Genomic DNA, 17,908 nt, shown 5'->3' with positions numbered 1-17,908 from the left:
ACAGGTAGTAACAAGTGGGAGTCACATTTGAATCTAGGTGCTTCTGTTTCCAAAGCATGTGCTTCTGATTAAACAATGCAGTCTCTCCTTCTTTATACGATTACTGAGTATCACCTGTATGCAAATACTCTGCAAAATGCCAAAATAACTGGAGCCCTACTTTCAGGATCTATCTATAAACAGCTATGGGAATAATGGTTCTAATAAACTAATTAAGGAGTATATGATCATTTGTAGTTCATCCTTACCTCCAAGTACAGAACAATAATTATCAGAACAGAATATAGAGTTTTTTAAAAGTTACTCCCTTGATGGTATGCTCTAACTTTCCTCAAGGTCCCCACATTTAATCCACTGCTCACTCTCCTCTTCCCTGGGCAGACTCCAAAGAGATTTCATCCATGTATTTCAACACATTACAATCATCTGTAACGGTGTACTTTCTGGAGGCTTTTCTAGGCCTAAGCATATCTTCATCTGGATTTTGACTCTTCATCCTCTGGTCTGGTCATTCTCAAATTTATCTTTGTATTAAAATCACCTGGGGATCTTTTTAAAGTGTCCATTCAGCAGGTCTGGGGTGAGCCTGGGATTCCGCACTTCTAATGTGCTCCTAGATACGGCCACTGCTGCTGATGAAGAAGCCATTTTTTTGTGGCAAAGATCCATTCTATTCCATTCTTTCGCTAGTCTGGATTATGATAATTGGCAATAAATAAATTAGTAAGCAACCAACCTATGTTGTACACCTAACACAGTAGTGAGTATTTTGTGTGGGCTCAATAAACATTTTGTGTGACATGACATATTGCTTCTAAAACATGAAAGAAAATTTAATAGGATTATATTTTAAAAACCAAAATTCATCTAAAAATAGGGATTTTCCTTGAATCAGTTTAGATTTCAGTGAAATAGTTGATTTGGTGTGGTCCTTTAAATGACTTCAGATTTATCTAATATTTGAATTTCTAACAACAGGATCTAGACTGTATTCCTATGTATGTTTTGGAAGTGGCAAAAATAAGGGGATATTCTTCCTCTCAACTGAGAAGATGGCACGATGCATTTCTTATCTCTTTGGTTCTTTATTGCAGTATATGAGCCTATTAAAGGAATAGCATCTGGTGTAGAGTAAGTGCTCAATAAATATTTGCTGGATGAACACATGAATTAACTAAATAACCCAAGAGAGGAAGGGAGAAGCACTGTTCATAAGAGTATAAAAAACAAGAATAGAATAGATTGAGACAAATTTAAACATGTCCAGAGCTATTGATCTGGGGAGGATCAAATTGCTCAGTTTGCTAATTATATTAATAGCCATTAAATGATTTGGCAATTCTAGGCTAAATATATAGACATCTTTCAGTCTGAGCTGAGGTGTTTTTATACTTCTCTTTTGAAACAAATGAAGATATGAACTTTAACAGAAAATAAAATTTACATTTGGGACAGAATTCAAACTGACTTCCTCTCTAAGAGTCACAATGATTTTCTATTCCTTTGTACCAAAGACATCTGAGCTTGTGCTTGCTTGATACCCAAGTAACTACAGTAAATATATTATCAGAACATTTAGGCCATAGGGAGGAAGAAATAGAGTATGATCCTCAGCATTAATAAGTGGCTGGGAATGTTAAAATTAAGATGGCCTTAACTTATTGAGAATAGTTTTCTTTAATTCTTTATTATAACTCTCTCATTTTCTATCATTCTCTTTTAGTGTCAATCAATTTGTAGTGATACCAATGTTTTGAAGAGTTTTCTTTAGGTGCAGTAAGAATAGAAGTGGCCGCATTGAGTCATTGCTTTATCTTTTCAGTAACTAATGCTAGAAGAAAAAGCCTGACTTCCTGAATTCACTACTTACAATATGACTTGACTTCGTGACAACTCTTTCAAATAACATGAAAAGGACATAATACAGTAAGACTTTAGGGCCAGGCACAGTGGCTCATGCCTGTAAATTCCAACACTTTTTGGGAGGCCAAAGTGTGCAGACCGCTTGAACTCAGGAGTTCTGGACCAGCCTGAACAACATGGTGAAACTCCATCTCTGTAAAAAAATACAAAACTTAGCTGGGTGTGGTGGACTGTGCCTGTTGTCTCAGCTACTTGGGAGGCTGCGGTGGGAGGATGGCTTGAGCACAGGAGGCAGAAACTGCAGTAAACTGAGATCACACCACTGCACTTTAGCTTGGGTAATAGGCGAAACTCTGTCTCAATAAAATAGACTTTTGTAAAGTAGTTGTAATGAATATAAATAAAGTAGTCATAATGGGAGATATTTCTGGTGTAAATTGGAGATTAGTGGATGTACTGGATGGGGAAGGGATGTGGTAGACTCTGCCATTCTTTAGAACAAAGAATCTTTGAGGAAGAGAAGATGTGAGTGTCGGTGGGAGACATTAATAATGAATTCAGCTGCAGACATGCTAAGCTTGGATTATCTGTGGGGTTATCCAAATGAACATTGCTACTAGGAATTATTTATATTGAGATTGAAGCTGAGGATAATTATCTGGGCCAGAGATATAAGTAAAGGGATCGCTGGTAGGTAATAGGAAATGAATAAAAAATTAACTAGATATTTTTAAAATAAAAATAAAAATCCAGGAATAATAATGTAGAATACAGAAAAGGAAATGAAATGGATCAGAGGGATGGAATGCTGGGATAGAACAAGATTTCTAGCCAGGCAGAGGACAGGGTGAAAAAGGTGACAATGAAGGAGATAGAGAAGAAATGGTCTGTGAGGTTTGACAGCTCAGAATCACCAAAGACAAGAGATAAGAAAGCTTAAGCATCATATAGGACTAGAAATCCTGTATGACTAAGAGAGGCAGCTGGTGGATATATGTTCACACACACACACCCACACAAGAATGAATAGTTGCTGATATCAAGTATCAGGGAAAGTGAAAAGGAATGAATATAGAGCAAAGAGGTAAAATAATTGTTTCATGTTTGCTTAGGAGAGACGCTTTCTTCTCTAGATAAAAAGTATTGAAAAGACAATGTAGTAAAGAGATAGCTTTGAGTGATGGATGGGAAGTTGAAATACTTTATGCCAAAAGATTTCAATTTTCATGGAGCACAAGAATACAATATAAAAGCGAGAGTCAGGGTGCAGTAAGGGACCAGCAGAATGTCCTAAAGGTTTTGAATAGCAACTGTGGTGTATGACACCCGGGGACTGAGAATGCCCCCGAAGTGCCAGACACCCATCTGACGCTGATCACATGCAGTGTTTTAACATCAGTCTTCAATGTTATGTGATTCTTCAGGCAGTGTTCAGTCTCCAGGCATATGAGAGGATAAGACTTGTCAAAATTGGCATGTGTAAATTGTGCTTTATCATTAAAAAATGCTAAAAACAATGATATTCCATGTTCCTTCAAATTTATTATAGAAGTCAGCTTCTTAGCTAAAAATAAAATGATGCAATTTCATGAAACAGGAATTTGTATGTAGTTGGAAATTGAACCAGCATAAGAAAAGTTTACAGCGTTACTTTCTCCCTACTTACATGTTCTTCAATGAAAGGAAAAACCGTATCATTTCGTTCCCAAGCGCATGTTAAAAGTTTTTAACATTGTAAATAAAAGAATGTAATGTGAAATCAAATGTGATCAATGGATACTCCGGCATCTTTTTTACTATGTCACTTTCTTGATGAATGTTTAACAGAAATTAGAAATGATACTGACCCAGGATCTTCAACTCAGCATTTGCATAAATGGCTCCATATGTGTTTTCAGCTATGCACTGATACATTCCAGCATTTTCAAAAGTCACATCATACAGTCTTAATTCCCCTTTATGATACTGAAAAGAATAAAATTGAAACATATTCTCAATGGACTTTAATAGAAATACTTTCACTTAGGTCTGGGCTTGGTTGTCTTTTAATTTAGATACATTATGTTCATCTGCCCCCACTGTTACCTAAGATGAACTAAGTGGGATTTTCACGGCATGGGAAAGGAAAACCCACTTACCATGCCCAAAGGCTCTTGTTCTATTCATCCTACAGAGCTGAGAGTCCACCTTTTCCCCTCTTGGACCAGCTGGGAGATTACAGTGGGAAGGTAGAGAAGAATCCCACTGCTGCTACTTGTCCCCAGGGCCAAAGGTAGGACTTAGAGCTTCACTCTTACCTCTGTCTCTGTGGGGTACAGGAAAATAGTGGCAAGAAAAAGAGGACAATATCAGGTATTGGAGATGGATGAGTAGGAAGAGGGTGGAAAAGTGGAACAAAGGAAAAAATAAGGAGAGAGAGAGAAAGAAGGTAGAGTAAGATTACAGAAAGTTGTTTAAACTGAAAGAAGATATTTTATGTTCAGTTTTTGTTTGTCTTTTTTCAGAAGCTTTTATATTTCAGGGCCCAAGTACCCTTTCTCTATTGTCTCTCCTGCTAAATGTATCCCAGGACCACCCTGAAACACTGCTTGAACAGGGACTCAGGAACAGCAAAGCACTTGAACATACATACCGCATATCCATTTTTCAACCATCGGATTGTAGGGATGGGCTTCCCCGTGGCCACACAAGGCCAGTAGAGGTCACTGCCTATGTCCACCTCTGTGTCATTGATATGTTCTACCCACTCAGGGAATGCTAAAAAGTAAGGAACATTGTAAATGTTAAATCAAAGTCTCAAGATCCATCATAATCTCCAGAGTATAAATATTACATTTAGTTAAACTAATTCTGCAGAATACATCAGATAGCATAGGTATCCCGAATTCAGTAATAGGCCTTGTCTTTTCATAGGTTTAACCTATGCAAATCCTGTGTTATTACAGTAGGAGGTAACTATAACTCATTAGTTTTCCATTTGTAAATCATGTTTTGTTGAAAAGTTGAGTTATAATTAGCACTAAAATAATTGACTTTTTCTGCTCATAACATAAACCTTTCAAGTCTGTAAAAATGACAATTGAGGTTTTAAAGAATTACATCTCAATTCAATATGACACCATCTCTTAACATTTTGTTTAAAGACTCAGATTTTTTTCCCACTCCCTCAGGTATACAGTATCTTCATTTTGATGGAACTTTCAGCTAGTGGCCACTGTAACATCTTACTGTGGTGCTAGAAAAATGACTTGGACACCTAAATATACTCTTTCCATATTGGAAACTATATACAGTAGCTATGATTGGTGAAATCCATGCATTAGTAAAATTGAACTCAGTCTCATTCTTTAATCTGATCTACTTTATACCTAAAGAAACATCCATAAAAATGAGAAAATGCTAAAAGTTTTCCAAAGAAAAAAATATTTAACAATTTGACAGTCTTTTTGATTATTTCAGTTATCTAGTCCAAATAAATGCAGATAAACAAATTAATATAAAATAAAAAGGAAGTAGTAGGAAAGAATCCTGAGTGGAGAATAATATTTAATTTTCTTTGAAACTGGGAACTTGTGTTAGTTTTATGGCAAAAGCAATATATACATCTTATAAAAAGCATTTAACGAATAATAAAATACTAGAAATTTGAAAACTAGAAAACATTTTTATGTCACCAAATACCATCAACAATATACATTATAATGTATACATTATACATGTAGACATATGTGCACCTATATATTTTACAGCACATATAATCTCATTTAGTACATGTTTTCACTTATTACATTTGTCTGTAACATAGGGAGATATTTTTAAAAATATTGGTGGATATGTTCATGTTAATTGAGAGATGTTTTATTTTGTATACAATCTTAGCAATACATAATACAGGAATATCAGCACCCTTCCTGTCTTGGCCTCACATGGACAACACAGACATTTGCTATTACATCATGTAATGAATAATTGAACTGGATTGACACATTCTATATATGGCTTAATTATGTCACCTTCTAGTGATGTGATCAGACCTAAAGATAATACTTAGTATGCTGCATTAGTAAAGAATAAATAACATTTATCTTAAATTACCTGCTATAAATACGTGCTCTGTCACCTTGGTTCTTCTAAGGCTTTAGATATTAGACAGTTCAAAATACTACTCTGTTGAGAACCTGGAGTGTAGTTTTCTTAATATGTTGAATAAAAACAGGTCTATAAGCTTTAGAAACCTAGTAGAAAGTGGTGGATTTATTTCAAAAGTTTAAAGGATCTTACCTAGAATGTTCTTCCTTTCAGGAGGCCATTTCATGCACACTTGATATTTATCACATTAACATTACTGTGGCATTGGATATACAAGTCTGAAGTTCAGCGTAAATGTTTGGGTTAGAGCATTCAGGGTATAGAGTGTGTCTAAAGCCATGATCATGAATGGGATCATAAAGGGAGTGACTGAAATGGAGATGGGGTTCACAGATGGAACCCTGATCACGCCAATGTTAGAAAGGTATGGAGTTGAAAGGCAATGGAGAATGAAAGATGATACAAGGAAATGAATAACAAAGTGGGTTGCAGACATGAAGCACAGAAAGTGAATCATGAAGAAGGGAGGGACCAACTGTGACCACCACTGCTGTTAGATCAAACAAGTACAACTGAGAATTGATCGTTAGCTTTAGCAATATGGAAGTCTGTGATGATGAAAAGAAAGGTTTCTGTGGAGAGGTAGAGATGCAAATCATGTTGGAGTGCATTTAAGAGAGAAGAAAAACTGGAGATGGAAACAACACTTTTAGAGAGTATGGGTGAATCTGTCAAATTTTTTATTCCTTTTTGGGAGAGACAGGAGAAAGTGAAATGGGACAGTAGCCAGAGTTAAAAATGAATAATCCTGTGGAAGCCCTCCATGTTTCTTTAGTTGTGACCTGCGAGGTTCATGTTGTGGAACATTATAGTTTCAGTCTGGAAAGTTTCCAATGTGGCCTGAAAAAAAGTCTCTCTTCCCAAATGTAAGTTTATTTTAATGTGTGAAAATGAAAGGTTTGTGCCAAGATAATTTTGTCAAAAAAAAAAAAAAAAAAAAAAAAAGATTCCTTAGACCAGTGGTTCTCAAAGTGTGGCTTCAGGACCAATAGTAGCAGCATCCTTTGGGAATTTGTTAAAAATACAAATTCATGAACCCTTAACAGACCTCTGAATTAAAAATCCTGAGAGTTTGGCCCAGCAATCTGTGTTTTAACAAGCCCTCCATGTGATGTTGATGCATGCTTAAGTTTGCAAACCATTGACTTAAGTCATAACATATAGCTTCTTCTATAAATAAAAAGATACTGAAAAAAGACAGTGATAAAATGAGTAAACAAACTACATTAAGTGTATATTCTGAAAATTACCAATAACACTTCTATTGATCCATTTCTATTACCTATGGTTCAATTGGTAATAAGTTCATAACTTCTATAACTCATAGTTGTGACTTCATTAGACATATGAGAAATATTTTATCATTCTCCATGATGTAACATATATCACTGTTCTTAAAACTATTAATCATTATATAGTAGTTTTTCAAGTATGGAAATGGTTTTAAATAAGATATTGATGAAATTTATACAAAATTAAAATAATATATCTACCTTGAACATAAATTCTTGCTTGATGTTTATCCTTTCCTCTAATGTTCTCAGCCTCACATTCATAGATGCCTTCATCTTCTAGCTGAATATTGAAGATCTTAAGAACAGCCCCAGAGGTGCTAATCTCAGCAGTGCTTGGCATTGGTTCTAGAACCTTCCGCCATCGGATATCCGGAACAGGACTTTAAACAGAAGATACCAGTGCTAAAGTTTCACACACTTAAAAGACAATTACTTTATGTTTACAGCTAAACAATTATTTATTTCCTAAAATGGTACTATTTCTATATATATTAATGAAAGTCTCAGTATACTTACTTTCCAAGTGCAAAACATTCTAAGGTCACATTTTGGCCCATCAGTGCATATACATCCTTGAACTGAACTACAATATCAGCAGGATATGGTTTTGTTGTTCCTAATATTAAGAGAAACACAAATGTTCACTAATTATTAGGCACAATAGTAGTTACTCTTAAACATGGTAATTCCGTAGGATTAGAGCTGCTTCAATATGGAAGCTTTTCTCTGTACAGGTACTGGTCATATCATAATGGATAGACTTGTTTGTTTATGCACAGTATGAATATAGTATAACTTCCCAGCTATATTGGCTCATTCTGACAGCTGCATAACCAATGTGACTTAACTTACTTAAAAAATTCCTGTTTTGGCCGGGCGCAGTGGCTCAAGCCTGTAATCCCAGCAGTTTGGGAGGCTGAGATGGGCGGATCACGAGGTCAGGAGATCAAGATCATCCTGGCTAACACCGTGAAACCCCGTCTCTACTAAAAAATACAAAAAAAACTAGCCGGGCGAGGTGGCCGGCGCCTGTAGTCCCAGCTACTCGGGAGGCTGAGGCAGGAGAATGGCTTAAACCCGGGAGGCGGAGCTTGCAGTGAGCTGAGATCTGGCCACTGCACTCCAGCCTGGGCGGCAGAGCGAGAGTCCGTCTAAAAAAAAAAAAAAAAAAAAAAAAATTCCTGTCTTTAGTGAACAACAGATACATGGCAAACATTGTGATCACTGCTGCATGGAACTCAGGAAGATAGAGAAAGAAAATTAAGGAGAAGGAAAGAGAAGAAGGAGAAGAGAGTAGAAAAGAAAGATGCAAGGCAAGAAACTAAGGAGAAAAGAAATGCCCAGAGATAAAGGCAAAGGGAAACAAATTGAAAAGAGAGAAGGAGAGAGGGAAAGAAGGAAAACATTTACTCAGACAACACAGCACTCTTCAAAATAAACACTTATTTAGCATATCAGTCCTGAAAGATGTGTTAATCCTTCAGGCTTACAGAGAAAATCAGGTTCAGAAAGGTGAAAGGCATTATTTAGGATCACAAATTGAGTGTGTACCTCACACTGTAAAATACTAAAGAGACAAATAAATAAATAATGATATATAACCCAAACCAAAATGGGTACTCTGAAAGAGTGACTGATGAGGAGGGTAGTTAGAAGTAGGTAAGGGCTATAGGACTCTGAGGCAAATATGGCATTTAAATTCGACCAGTTCAGGTTGAGCAAACAGCATATTATGACAAAACTCCAGGAGTGTGCAAGGAATTTTAAAAGGTCTAGGAACTCAAATGATGCTGAAGTATATGAGCTGGAACCCACAATCTAGAAGGACTGAAAAAATGATAGAAAGATTTTGAGACGAATTTTCTCAATAAGTAATGTATTAGTCTGTTCTCACTCTGCTAATAAAGACCTATCTGAGACTAGGTAATATATAAAGGAAACAGGTTTAATTGACTCATAGTTCCGCATAACGGGAGGTCTCACAATCGTGGTGGAAGATTAAGGAAGAGCAACGGGAAATCTTACATGGCAGTGGGCAAGAGACAGCATGTGCAGGGGGAACTCCCCTTTATACAACCATCAGATCTCATGAGACTTATTCACTACTACAAGAACAGTATGGGGGAAACAGCCCCCCATGATTCAATTATCTCCACCTGGCCCCGCCCTTGACAAGTGAAGACTATTACAATTCGAGGTGAGATTTGGGTGAGGACACAGCCAAATCGTATCAAGTAACTACCACTGGGACTTGGTAAGAGAAGTAATATGGATCATATCTTTGGTTTAAGTCAAAGACCTTGTTGGCATTTTTAAAGGATGGAGCATGGAGAGGAGAAATATATATAGAAGACAATCTCAGAGGTCCATAAAACGCTGTTTCAACACTTTAGGCAAAACAGGTGAGGGCCAACACTAGGGCATAGTTACAGTGAAAACAGAAAGAAAATAGTAAATATAAATTGTATTTTAGAGGCAGAATCAACAGGACGGCTCCTTGGATCAATGTTTCTCAAGGTGTAGATTAAAGGCTCAATCATCAGAATCACCTAGGATACTGGTTCAACTTGTGGATTCCTGGGTCACATTCCAGGCCTGATGAATCAATACGTCTGGGTCCTGCATTATTCCCAAAACTCTCCAGGTGCTTACATACTAATTAAGAACCACTGGGTTAGCTGTACCGAAGATCAGTGGAAATTGGGATTTGATAATAAATCATGCTACCTTGAGTTATTAGAAATAAAATTGTGTTGCTAAATAAGCTAAAGAAAAGGAGAAGGTTTTGGGGAGAAATAACGTGTATTTGTGACATTTTGAGCTTAACGTCTTTGAGAGCTTTTTGGGGGGACAAGTCCAGGATACAGGAAGAATTGAGATCTAAACACAAGAAAAATTTCAGAGCTGTGAACTTGAAGTCTCCTGCAAAGGTATACTGTTGAAAATGTATAAGTGGGTGAGAATATCTAGGAAAGATTAGAGGAAAATATAAGAAAGAAGAATATTTTGTGAAGAATATTCTATGAAATTTGTCAGAGAGGCAGAAGGGAGATGAAAAGTTCAGGAAATTAGGTGAAGAAAGAAAACTTCATGAAAGGCAGAAGAGGCAGTGTCAAAGCTCGAACAGAATAAGGACTGCAAAGTGTCCTTTGGATTTAGCAAATAGGAATTCATAATAATTCAAATTGCGTTGAATACAAGAGAATATGCAGAGAGAATGAGGTAGAGTAGAATCTGAAGATTCAGGAAAGGAGAAAATAAGTGATGTATTGAAGTTTCTAATTGAAACAAATGGAATGTGAACCAGAACAACTGGAGAATTTAGCTTGAGCAGGGGGAGAAATATTTTTGCTACTGAGACAAAAAGTCAGAAAATAAATAGAAGTGCTGAACTGCAAGTGTATTTCTGGGGAAGAGTAGAAAGAAAATCAAGAGAATTTTTACATGATGGCTTCTTTTCAGTCTATGAAGTAGGGGGTGAGATTCTCTCTTAAAACTGAGAAAAGAAAAATGAGCCAGAAAGTCAACAATATTTTTTGAATACCAATTATGTGAGCGTTGTCTTGCAGAGAAAAATAAAAATGGAACCTCAATGGTATTATGTCATTTTTCCCATCATCACACTGTACTTAGGGGTAAAGGCAGGAACCAGACCTAAATCTGTTAATCTGAAGCTGGTATGCTCTCATGAGCTTGAATTTGCTGATATTAATGTAGCAGAAGGACTTGGATAGAAATAATGTAAAGTAAGCAAGTATACTGTGATTTGATTCTCTTAAGCAGCAGTGCATTTTAAAGGGGAAGTAGTTCAATTGGAGCTTAGGGAAAGGCCAATCAGATTGTCAGTGGTCATCTGCCATGGTACTACCAGGGTAGCACCATACGCTGATTATGTAGATTACAAAAGACAATTTTTGTACTTATTTGTATCATGTAAATAGTTTCTTAAAAATACCAAAATAATCAAAATGACTTAAAAAAATTCTACAGTTACTATTGTTTGTTTTGATCTACAAATCATTTGATTTCTTCATGAGCTTACTAAGAAGTAGGAATGGCCGTGAAACAAAAAGTAGATGCCAGCGATTTCCACTGTAACCAATACACTAGAACTTGACTAAAGTATCAGTCCCCTGTGTATTTCCCGAGCTAGAGGCAACTCATCCGAACACAACCTTCTTACAGCAATTTTATTAACTGAATCTTCTCAACGCAAAAAGCTTAGGACCAAGCCTTTGGCCCCTTCAACATGCATCCCCTTCTATATTGTCCTTCCTGAAAAACCAGCTAGTCCTCACTGGGTATTTCTTTTCATTACGGTAAGTACACCATATGTAGACAACCTTGCGAAAACAGAGTGTAACAAATAAAATACTTACGTTCAGGTATTGGAATGAGTGGGATGAATTTGCTGAACACGCTCTTTGTAATAGAAGGACTGGAAACAAAGCAGGAATAATTGCCTTTGTCAGAAGCCTCAACATTTGCAATGTAGAGATTGCCATTTGTCTGAGACACAAATCGTCGTTTATCCATTGTGATAAATACAGGAAATTCATTTAGAAGCCAGCGGTAGCTAAGATCATCTAGAAGAAATTATTTTCTTCTAAATATGAAGTGCTTCTCCCAAAGCTGTTACATAATTTAATAGAGGCTAGTAACAAGCTATCACTTAATCTAACAGAGGCTATTGAAGAGCAAATGTTAGGAGAAAGCAAAGACAAACAGTGCACACTTTAAAATATGTACCATATTTTACATGAATATAAGCATTACACTAAGCAATTACATCTATTTATCTATATTTCTATTATTTTATAAACTATTAACATTCTTGCTTTCATTTCATTGACGGGCTGAGTGAAACTCGAAGAGGTTACATAATTTGCTTAGAATTTCATGACTATTATGAAGAAATAGTATTTTGAATCCACGTCTAATAACTCCAAAGCCATGATTAATCTGCCGTACTGTATTTTATAAATAAAATTAAGATTACTTACCATATTATCACTTTATCTGTTTGTGTGTGTGTGTGTGTGCGTACACCTATTTTAAATTATAGAGTTAGAAATGAGCTTATGTAACCTATTGTGGTCACATTAAAAAGAGAAAACTACAGAAACAGGGAAAAGTATGGTACTGGTTTAATTAAATATTAGGAGACATATCATATGGTAACTCTTACCCACATGAAATTCCTTTGGCTGAACACACTAACTAGTTAAATGGAAAACTGAATTTCCTCCTTAATTTGCTGAATTTCCTATAGTTTTCTATTCCTTCCTTCCTCTCTGTTTTGATGAATGACTCGCCAGGAGTCATTCCACAAATACACAAAAGGAGACAATGGGCAATGCACACCTTTAGGTCAAAAAATAATGATTCCCTTCAAAACATCTTGATCACATAAAGACAGTTTCTACTGAGAAGAATGTAAGTGGGAATCTCTCTAGGTCAGACTAAATAGGATTTTAGGTGTAAAATGGTGAAAAACCAAGAACCCACAGCACTCAGGCTTCTTTTAAAAATGAATAATCATGACAAACGGCTATTTTGCATTGGGGAACTTAGCGTGGCTAGCAAAGCTTTCAAAGAGAGTGTGAAAGCACAATGATTATGAAAAACTAAAAGAGATGCACATTATATAAGCTTCACATAATGGGAATAATAACCTTGGGATTATATTTAGCTTAGCTATGTAATTTTCTCCAGCAAAATACAACATCAGGAAAGACAGTGAATATGATTATATTATTTTGGTTTTCAACATTGATTTTTTAAAATTATAGAAGCAGCAGCATATGTTTATTATTGAAGAAACAGAATACAGTTAAAAAGAGGCAGAAAATTAGACTACTATAATTAGCCTCTAACTCAGAATTATGGTTAACATATTTCTAGGCACTTATATCTGTGAATAATTGAATTCTTTTAATTTTTTTCTTTTTGCTGATTTAGGGTCACCAGATAATTAGGATAGGAAAATATTTAGGGAGCTGCTTAAATGTCTAAAATGAGGGCTCCAGGGATAAGTAAAGAAGTATCACATTCAGAAAGGAGTATCAAGTAGTCTTTCATCCAAGCTGATATGTACAGTACATTTAAAAGAAGACTTTGATCTTTTCTGATTCTGAAATGATATTTCCTATTCTCAGTTGAAATGTAAGTCCAAATTTTGTAGGGATTTCTGTGAAAAATTAAATCCTCACTCCCCCTGCCCCACCACCAAAGCCAAAAATGTCAAGAAAGTATTTCCTTACAGAGAAAGGACTTTTGTAACTATAGGATGTATGAAAGATACTTCCCACAAAATGCATTTAGAGTAATCTGAATCCTCAGTGGTTATGTGAATACAGAGACCTGAATTTTAATTCTCAGTATGACTTTTATCAGTCACTCTATTACTTATTAGTCACTCTATTACTCAGTTTCTCTAAAATGTAAGACATTTTCCTGCCCCCCACTCATCAAAGATGTGTGTAAAGAAATGAAAGAAGTGATGGTATTTGCCTTACAAGGGATAAATGCTAACTCAGAGAAGTTATTGTCGTGATGTTGTGTGAACATAAGTCTTGGACTATAGAACAATTGGTCTGACTGACTGAATGTCCCATGTAGATTCTCTAATTTATTTATTTTGCAAAACCTGAGTACTTTCCAAGTGCTGCTAAACAAGATAGATGTGGCCTTTGCATTTGTGGGACTTGCAATGTAATTAATCTAAATTTATTTAACAAATCTTACTTATTTTTAAAGCCATTCACTTGGACAAAACAATAATTGCAATTTGTTAGAATCTGTCAGCACTCATTACAACAAAGGTAGGAAGGGCTCTTGCCATTTTTAAATGGGGGATCCAAGGCCTAATAGGGTGAAGTGACTTGCCAGAGGTCATATAGCAAAAGGGAGGCAGAACTGATGTTCTCACCTCCTTCCCCACCCACCATCACCAAAATTAGCTGTACCAAGACTGGAGCAATAGCCACCCTGACTCTCCGACTTATGGATGAGACATGATTTTGTCAATCAAGAGCTAAGCCCTGATCTAGTTTTTTCAAGGACTCAACAGACCATCTTCTTTGTGTCTTTCCTAGCCCCATGCAGATGATAAAATCAACCATCTTTGCAAAAGCCATCTATTTTCCTCAGATTATAGACTGGATTAAACAATAAATTACTATAAAATTATTTTTTTCAGTAAGTGTCAGCATATGCTTAAGAAATGTTGCTTTTACTGGTAGATATATGAAACTTCTTGCTTTTACCCCAGAAATCTAGAGCACATATATTACAGGAGAAATTCATTTTGTCCAATTACAATGCATTTGGCTAATATCATTGTATTACTTTGAACTACACCACTTATGTAATCTTGCAAAATGCTATATGTATCTGCTTGAAATACACTTGAACTTCTTTAGTTCAAAACATGGAGAAATAACTTGAAAACTTTTTAGAAGATTTTCTTGCCTTTTAGAAAATTAGCTTGAACAGAATGGAATTCGCCTACACCAAAATCACTGTAGCTTCTGATCAGTACTTTAACACAATAAACTATACATTAAACACGTTTGGAAAGAAAGTTTTGATGTGAGCTAATGTGTTCCTTACCCTGGTCTCTCATTCCTGTCTATTTTTGTAATGATCTATTTAGTCTATTAAGATTCTTTCAAGATTATATTCAATATTCCAGGAGTTTTTATTCTGAACAGTACTCTTATTTTCTTATCCATTTTAAATTTCATAATGTCTCTATTATGAGGTATCTCTTATTTTGTTAACAATACCTACCCTTAAAATGACAGACTTTTTTTTTCCCTTTATTTCTCTCTTGCTATATACAAAGATATGATTTATATTTTGTGAAATGGAGTAAGTTGATTTTTGATCATGATATTGACAGAAAATTAGTTGGAAAGGAAGCATTATGTTTTCATTTTTGAGAGTCTGTGTGTTTAAAAAGTCTTGCACATTTATGAATTATTTATTGCAATATAATAAAATCAAACAAGTAAGTTTATGTTTTCAGGAAACTTAACCCCTACACTTAATTTAATGAACAAATCTATTTGCTCTTTCTTTCATTTTCTCACTCTCTCAGGTATTATATTGAGCACTTACTCTGTGCCACATACGAGGAAATTAGCTGTATATCAAATGTTATAAAATTGAGTGAACATTTGTACTGAAATGCACATTTATGATCACTCTTGATAAATAAGTAAAGTGGTCCAAATGAGAGTTTCCCCCCCTTGCAAGGAGCTGCAGACCATCCAAATACAGAGAAAAGTATATGGGATTGCAAAAGTTGAGATGTTTCCTTTTGGACTTTTTGCCTGCACATAAATGAGGAAGGTAACATCTCTATAATCCTGAACTAAAAATCTTTAGTGTAGTGAGATGTACTAAATAATAACAGATACAAAACATCAACTGTACTAAAATATGTTTTATTTAATAATAATCTATTGAAATTACATATCTTTGGCAGGGCACGGTGGCTCACGCCTGTAGTCCCAGCACTTTTGGAGGCAGAAGCAGGCAGATTGCGAGGTCAGGAGTTCGAGACCAGCCTGACCAACATGGTGAAACCCCGTTTCTACTAAAACTACAAAAATTAGCTGGGTGTGGTGGTGTGCACCTGTAATCCCAGCTACTCGGGAGGCCGAGGCAGGAGAATCACTTGGACCTGGGAGGCGGAGTTTGCAGTGAGCCAAGATTGTGCCACTGCACTCCAGCCTGGGTGACAGAGTGAGACTCCGTCTCAAAAAACAACAACAACAACAACAACAAAAGAAACTACATATCCATTTTATCATTTTCATATACATTTTAAATGAGGAAATTAAGATGTAGACATGCCTAAGTTTACTTGACATAGTAAGGACTGAATCTCAGATCACCAAATAGAATCAGTAGGGTTTGACAACTCTAAATAATTGTATATATAACATTCTTAGAGGTTCGGAACCCAAAGACAGATTCCTTTGCACCCTCAACCCAAGTTCTAAGTCACAAAACATAAAACCTTAATTTACCTTCTTTAAAAAGGAAGGAGATTTCTAGCACAGAGATAGTAAAATAGTATACATACACATATACATACATGCATGGTTTTGAAGCAAATGTCTATTTTTATATCGGTTGAAGGTGGTATAACTGATGAACTATTCAGATTTATTCTGTGAATTGTGTCTCTTGGACTCTTGAACCAACTTTATTTTTGTTTTTGTTTTTGTTTTCCATGTAAACATATTCATCTTTATTGAGATAAGGAAGTAATGGACTCTTTTGACTTAATGGTTTTAAGCTTCTGCCAACCTTGTTCTGGCCAATGAAATTCTACACTCAGCACCATGGCTAAGAGGCAGCAAAGACTGAAAGCAGGACTTACCTTAGAAAAATCTCAGAGCCTGCTCCTTGGACCCCTGCTTCTCGCTTTCTATCTATTCTAATTCCCTAGGTAATCATGCTGCAGTCCCATGGTTTTGAAAACAACTTATAGAATGATGAATCACAAATTTATATTCCAAGCTTAGACATCACCCCTGAAATCTACACACATATAGAACTGCCACCTTGATTTCCATTTGGAAGCTTAACAGACGCTTCACATTTAACATGTCCACACCTATTCCTTCAGCTGAAGTAATGGCAACTTCATTCTTTCAGGAGCTCTTGGCAAAAATTTTATGCCACCCTCAACTTTTATATTTATCTTATATACCACATAAAATCCACAAGCAAGTCCTCTTGGCTTCTCCTTCAAAAGATATGTAGAATTTAACCAAAATATACCTATATTTCTATATAGAATTTAATATATTCTATTTATTTAGAATATGCCTGGATTTATCTTCCCACCTCCACTGCCACCATTCTGGCCCATCACATGCTACCTAAATTATTGCAATACCTCCAAACCGATCTCCTGTTTCCACCTTTTCCCTCCCCAGGTCCTTTCTTAAAACAGTAACCAGAGTCACCTTTCTATAATTTAAGTCATGTCATGTGTCTCCTCTGCTCAAAGCCCTGAAATGTAAATCGCATTCAAAGTAAAAGCCAAAGTTTTAATAATTGCTATGGATCATAAGGTCCTCCATAATGCAGCTCTTGTATCTCTTTTATTTCATTTATTACTACCCTCTGCCTTATTCACTCTATGACAGCCACCCTGTCTCCCTTGTTTTTCCATAGTCTGACCTCAGCATCTGCCTGGCATGCTCTTCTCTCAGATACTCATATTGTTAGCTCCTTTACTTCCTTCAGGTGTTTATTCCAACTTTCCTTCTAGTGATGCTCCTCCTGAGTTCAGTCATCCCTCAATACTTACTCTCTCCTCTTCCCTGCATTATACATACACACACACACACACACATATATATGAGATATATATCTTCTTATGAGATATATATGAGATATATATATCTCCTTATGAGATATATATGAAATATATATATCTCCTTATTTTCAATATCTAACATGCCATGTCTTTTAACCATTTATCTTATTAAGGTCTAACTCTCCCAGTGGAAGACCTCTGAAGGCTGGTAGCTTTTCCTGTTTTGCTCCACTAGGCATTTCTGTGGATTACATTG

At 35.8% G+C, this 17,908-nt stretch overlaps 1 protein-coding gene across 6 annotated transcripts in view; it reads right to left on the bottom strand.

Moving 5' to 3' along the window:
- CNTN1 (contactin 1) overlaps nt 1-17,908 on the bottom strand; it is a 392,585-nt gene that overhangs the window by 141,033 nt on the left and 233,644 nt on the right. For all 6 annotated transcript variants that reach the window (XM_050748442.1, XM_050748438.1, XM_050748441.1 and 3 more), the window contains exons 7-11: nt 11,687-11,893; nt 7,824-7,923; nt 7,506-7,687; nt 4,496-4,620; nt 3,711-3,828 (exon numbers count right to left, since the gene is read on the bottom strand). In XM_050748442.1, coding sequence (XP_050604399.1) covers nt 3,711-3,828; nt 4,496-4,620; nt 7,506-7,687; nt 7,824-7,923; nt 11,687-11,893 — 732 coding nt within the window. The remainder of the gene's footprint in view (nt 1-3,710; nt 3,829-4,495; nt 4,621-7,505; nt 7,688-7,823; nt 7,924-11,686; nt 11,894-17,908) is intronic.

This window comes from Macaca thibetana, chromosome 11 (assembly GCF_024542745.1).
Source record: "Macaca thibetana thibetana isolate TM-01 chromosome 11, ASM2454274v1, whole genome shotgun sequence".
In the NCBI taxonomy this organism is placed as follows: domain Eukaryota; kingdom Metazoa; phylum Chordata; class Mammalia; order Primates; family Cercopithecidae; genus Macaca; species Macaca thibetana.
The sequence above is the reverse complement of the archived record's forward strand: the minus strand, read 5'-3'. Positions and strand labels throughout refer to the sequence as shown.